Here is a 6,000-nt window from a genome sequence, read left to right on the forward strand (position 1 = left end):
TATAAGCTGATGAAAGATGCATTGTAGAACTCAGTGACACATTATTCCGTGATTCACATTAGAAATAATACCATAGACTTCCTTGAAGACAGTTTGTATGTTGTCATCAGGATAAAGGCGGACATAACAAATCAATGCCCTGTCTGTATCTTGAGGTTTGTAGAAAAACCAACCTCCAAACGATAATCATAGGGAAGTAATACCAGTTAAGTTAAAGGGTAGAATGAGAAGAAGGGAAAATATGAATTCTAGAAATAGACAAGGAAACACACACGTCAGGACATAGAATCAAAAGTGCTAGATAGCTTCCACAGTAGACTGGTAGACATCCAAGTGTGACTATTCTTTATAAATGGATCCTTGAGTCTGCCATTTACAAGCCATTCCATTCATTTAAGGCCCAGCAAGGGAAGTGGTCCCAAGGGCAGAGAGTGTAGAATAAGAAAAGGACTTAAAAGTGATGCCTCAAAGGTCCAGTGGTTAAGGGAGAAAAGAGCCACACTACAAACAAAGGAGGAATGGCCCTAAGGCAGTAGGGTAAGAGCGAATATTGGTTAAGAGTGTATTTCAAAGCCAAAAAAGGCTTCAAGGAATTGCATCATAGCAAAAGGTGAATGGAAAGTGCCCCAAGGCTGGAAGTGGAGGGGGTGTGACCCAGGTGCAAGCTGGTTTGACTGAATCAATCACCAAAAACCATACTGGACGAGGAGGAAAGGTGAGGAACAGAAGGGAAGCTAGTGAGTATAGATAGGAAATAGTTTTGAGAGATTTACCTTTTTTGGGCAAATTAAACTTTGATGAAAAAATGAAAAAATAATTGATATGAAGGATGTATTCTAATCTCTTCTAATGTATGAAAAGCAAATATAAAAAAGCAAACAAAAATTAAAGACATGCAAGTGTACAGGAACATTCTGCAAATGAAAACTACCCTGTTCTATTTACGAGTCACGAGTAGAAAGAACAGGAGACGATCTGGGGGCCACGGTGGGCCCACTGGTCCCCCAGGCCACCAGAAGCCCTCAGGTGCTGTGCCCAGCCCCTCTGTGGGGCTCCGGCTGGTTCCCTGTGACAGTCTCTCAGCTCTGGGCTGTGACTTGCCTCCAGGCCCGGGTGGCTACACAGGAGGACTTGTTGCTTCTGACACAGAGGAGGAGGGTCTGTCCCTTCCCCTGACTGAGGGACATCTCCTCTGGGACATGGTGTGTCGCCTCCAGGTCCAGGAGGCCTGGGCCATCTCTGTCCTTCACGAGATGCTCCAGCAGACCTTCACCCTCTGAGTCAAAATCAGGAGACCCATCTCTTCATATTCAAATGAAGAAATAAGGCAAGGGAAAATAAAACAAAAAAGAAAGCAGGAAAGGGACCCGGAAATGATATTCTTGACCTACAACATTAAGTCACTTGCCCACGTGTTCCGTCTTTCCAGGGAGTCTTCTTTCTGCTTCAGTCATAGAAGGCATTGAGTTAAATTATTGAAAATTGTGGTTAAAATGTGTCTGTGAACATGAGTATCTCTAAGGGCATCCCTCCGTGGGGGAGAGCTATACTGAAGTTGTTCACGGGTTCGTGTATTGCAGGATCCTTGGTTTCCTATCCAACACTGAACCACTTGGAACTTTTTCCTGACCTCACAGCAGGAGCACCAACAACAGAAACAACCACAAAATGCAAGACAATTGAAAACAACAACTCTTCTTAGATCCATTCACAACTGAGGTTCCAGGGCCAGCCTCAGCACTGGTAACCAGAGAAAAAGGAGCATGCAGACAATCACACCTTACCAGGACCAGGGATTGGGAGGAACACGAGCTGTAATGGAAGCATTGCTTGAGGCTCTGTGTGCTTACACTGCAGAGTTACCAACTCCAGGGCTCCCTAGTTACTGGAGCCCACAGGTTTGTGAGTTTTACCTTCAGAATCCCCACTAGGCTCTCTCTGTGAAGATCAGAGGAAGATCTGCTGGCTTTTCCAGCAGAGGGAGGGGGAAAGGAATCCTTCTAAAAGAGTCTGAGTCTACGTCTTCAGAGAAGCAGAGGTCAAGGGATTCGGTCACCAGGATCTTGAAGGAGGGATGTCAAGAAGAGAGGAAAGCTGACTTCCCACTGGTAGATTCATATGTGAATCTGGAATCTCCAACATTTCACGTCCTGGATACATTCAAAACCAGTGTTTGTTGCATATTTTGAAATCATGGTACAGTACTGAAAATCCTTCTGTTTGAATTGAGTGTGGAATGAGAAAATGCCCTAAAGCTTCGGAACACCTTTAACCTTTAAGGCTGAGAAAGAGAAGGGGAGCCTGCAAAGGGCACAGAGATGGGGCAGCCAGTGCAGGTGGGACACAACCAGGAAGAATGATCTCCAGAAAGTGTGGAAGAAGAGAAGTTTCAGAATTTCCAAAGATGAACCTTAGAGTAATTTATCACATGGAGTATAGGACTACCCACTGCTTCTAGCTTCTGCTTTCGATCTAGTTGTTTGATCCTGAGAAACTCACTTGAGCTCTCTGAAATTCAGTTTTCCCAAATGTAAAGTGGGGTGGAAATATTCCTAGAGCTGTTGTAATAATGAAGTAGCACATTTAAATGTACCTAGTATCTTCCACTAGTGAGAGTTTAACAGACGGTGACTATTATTTTTTTCATAGACATCTCTAAGCGAAAGGTATCTTCTAGCCTTCTCTCTGTAACTGACTGCAAACTGCTGAACCTCTAAAACACCCAACTGGGAACAGGTGGCCCATGAATGGAATGTAATTATAGACACAATAATATCATATGTATCCATATACACTCTACTGACGTACACATACTCTAGACATTCTGTTACAGCACATTTCGCCTTCCTCCCTGCTTCTCCAGATCTGATCCTTTCACTCCCAAATCACAGTGTTTCCCTCTCCCCCAGGGTAGAAACCCCGAGTGAGCTCTACCCTCCTCCCTCCCTCCTCAGGAGCCTCTCCTGCCTATTCATACAGCTGCTTCCTTTTCCTTCGTGGTTTCTGTCTGGCCATTTTACTTCCTATTACAAGGCCACCAAGGAAGAGCAAATGTTGTTTGAAGTTTCTAAGTCTTTTTGAAACTCTCTTCCTTTCTCCTGGTGACCCTTTCTGGGCCCGAGGGAATGTCCCCGCTGCAGGGATGTAACAGTGGCTGTAGCAAAGGGGAAACAGGAGTGGAAGGGTGCTGTTCCGTGGCCCATCACAGTCTTTCCGGGGGGAGGGGGGGCTGCCAGCGAGTGGGCAAGGTGAGCTAGACAGTGACCAAGTCTGGAGACTGGGCTTGTCTTGTATGTAGAAGTCTGTCCCTGGTGGGAGAGTTTCCTCCGGGCCAAAAAAAGGCTCTTTCCTGGAATGAACTGACTCTGCGAGTGGAATAAGCCAATTTCCATGGCTTTTTATGAACTTATACAAAAATATATATTTTTTAAAAATGAGCAGTTATGTTCACAGCCAAAGTGAGTAGAAGGTTCTGAGTTTTTTCCCATCCTCCTTGCTCTGTGGCTCCACAACCGCTCCCATCACCAGCATCCCCGCACCAGAGGGAACAGGTGTTACAGTTGCTTCCAACAATGTACCAAGTAGTTCTCAGGGTTGGGAACAAGTCTTCAATATTCCAAGGTGTGTGGTATGCCAAAGCTCAGCCTTGGAGCAGTCTCACAAAACCTTATCCTCAGTATTTATTGTCTGTCATTGGGTTTTCTTGGGTATCACACAAGAAGCATGGACATGGAATTTGTGGAGATACACGAAATGCCTGCAAGATAGTGCCCCACTAGGAAAAAGAGGAATAATCTGGGATTGGAGGACTTTCTCCCCATCATTTCCTGGATCTCAATGTCTTACCCGGAGAGGTGATCTTCGCTTACTTGTGAGCTGCCATTGTCTACCTGGTGGACACTGCAGATGTTTGAGCCTTGTTGTGAATCAGACTCTGGAAATAAATATAAATAGATTATACTTTATGATTTAATTCTGCAAAAGATAATTAACACATCAGTAATTCTATCTAGTGCTAAATAGAAAAAATATTTGAGAATACCTTGATGAGTATCAAGAAGCAAGTGCATTTAAAAATTATTTTCTCATTGAGACCACTTAAATACAGTACACTAAAAACAAATGTCCAACAAATGATTTAATTTTTCATTAGCTGTTAGCAATTTGGAGTGATTCTAAATATTTAAGCACATTGATATCATTATTATGTCCTTCTAGAAATTCTTAATTTGCATTGTGCTCCTATATTTCCATTTAAATAAGTAAAAAATTAGAAGTTGCAAATCAGTGTTAGTTATCCAGTGAAGGATCAGGAGCTTTAAAATTTAGCTTTGAGTTTGAAATTTTTAGTAATTCTTTATCCTGAAATAAATAAACAGAGTAAAATGGACACTTTCTTTTTATCTATAAAGTAGGGCTATACATACACAACTATATAGACTGCAGATTTGTGTTAGTGAGTTTTCTTGGAAGTTTCAATTACATAAACATTCAAAACACTGTAAACGGAGGGGGTAATAAGAAAAAGAAACGGTTGAGAAACCCATGCTCCAAACCCAAGTAGAAAGTGCATAATGGAAAGCAAAAAGAGAAGTAGAAAATAAGGGAAACGTTCAGAAATTGAAAACTCCCATGTCCCCTACTTAAGCCACACACACAAGGGAAGATGTTCAGAGAACCTAGAGCCACGGTTCCCAGACTTGCCCACCCCAGCCAGGCCAACAGCATCTGCAGGTTCTCCAATGGCCCTGCCCTTTTCCTTCTTGGTGGCCCTGGTGGTGCTCAGCTGCAGCTCCCTCTGCTCTCTGGGATGTGACCTGCCTCAGAACCATGGCCTGTTTGCCTGGAGGGCCTTGACGCTCCTGGGACAAATGAAGAGAATGTCTGCTAGCTCTTGTGACAAGTACACAAGTGACTTTGCCTTCCCCAAGGAGGTGCTGGATGGCAAGCAGTTGCAGAAGGCTCAAGCCCTCTCTGTCGTCCATGTGATGAACCAGAAGATCTTCCACCTCTTCTGCACAGAGGCCTCATTTGCTGCTTGGAACGAGACCCTCCTAGAGGAATTCTGCTCCGGACTTTCTGAGCAGCTGACCGACCTGGAAGCCTGTCCCACGCAGGAGGCTGGGGTGGCAGAGACTCCCCTCATGAAGGTGGACTCCATCCTGAGGAACTACTTTCAAAGAATCTCCCACTATCTGCAAGAGAAGCAATACAGCCCTTGTGCCTGGGAGATTGTCAGAGCAGAAATCACGAGCTCCTTGTTTTCATCAACAATCTTGCAAGAAAGATTAAGGAGCAAGAAGTGAGACCTGGTTCACCATGGAAATGATTCCCTCTGACTAATTATATCACACTTTCCCTTGTTCTTCCGTGTCAAAGACTCTCATTTCTGCTGTTATGGTGACATCAACAGAATCCATTTGTTAAAGGTTTTCAGAAGTATTAAGCGACATGTCAACTCTACAATTAGTCGTCGCTTACAGTTGACCACGCTCTTGTCTATTTATCTATTTAAATATTTATTTATGTAAATGTCTATAAGATTTATATTTTTCATATATTATATGCAGCTGTACATGTCATTAATATAATAAAATGTACTCTTGATATTTAATTGGTTTATCTTTTTTTTTTTTATTGAACTTTCACTACGGGAAGTGTTCAAAGAGTAACACCACGTCTAATTGCAGCTTGGTTGAAAAATGTAGGGCAGTGGGCCACCTAGGCGGCTTAGTTGGCTGAGCGACTGCGTTCGGCTCAGGTCATGACGCTGTAGTCCCAGGATTGAGTCCTGAGTCAGGATCCCTGCTCGGCGAGGAGTCTGCTACTCCCTTTAACCCTTCCCCCCTCTCATGCTCTCTCTCTCTGTCAAGTAAATAAATAAAATCTTAAAAAAAAGAAAATGGTCAGCAGAATGCATTTACCCATCAGATTACGAACATCTGAAGCAACAACTGACTTCCTCTAAGACAAGTTGTACATTGCCCTTAGGCTATAGGA

The 6,000-nt window shown here is 43.5% G+C and overlaps 1 protein-coding gene across 1 annotated transcript; it reads left to right on the forward strand.

Annotated features, from left to right (window-relative positions):
• The first annotated feature begins 4,742 nt into the window (after positions 1–4,742).
• LOC118529742 (interferon alpha-1/2-like) lies at positions 4,743–5,306 on the forward strand. Its single transcript, XM_036082692.2, has one exon. The coding sequence runs from the start codon at positions 4,743–4,745 to the stop codon at positions 5,304–5,306; it is 564 nt and encodes a 187-aa protein (XP_035938585.2).
• Positions 5,307–6,000: the final 694 nt, after the last annotated feature.

Source organism: Halichoerus grypus, chromosome 14 (assembly GCF_964656455.1).
Source record: "Halichoerus grypus chromosome 14, mHalGry1.hap1.1, whole genome shotgun sequence".
Lineage (NCBI taxonomy): Eukaryota > Metazoa > Chordata > Mammalia > Carnivora > Phocidae > Halichoerus > Halichoerus grypus.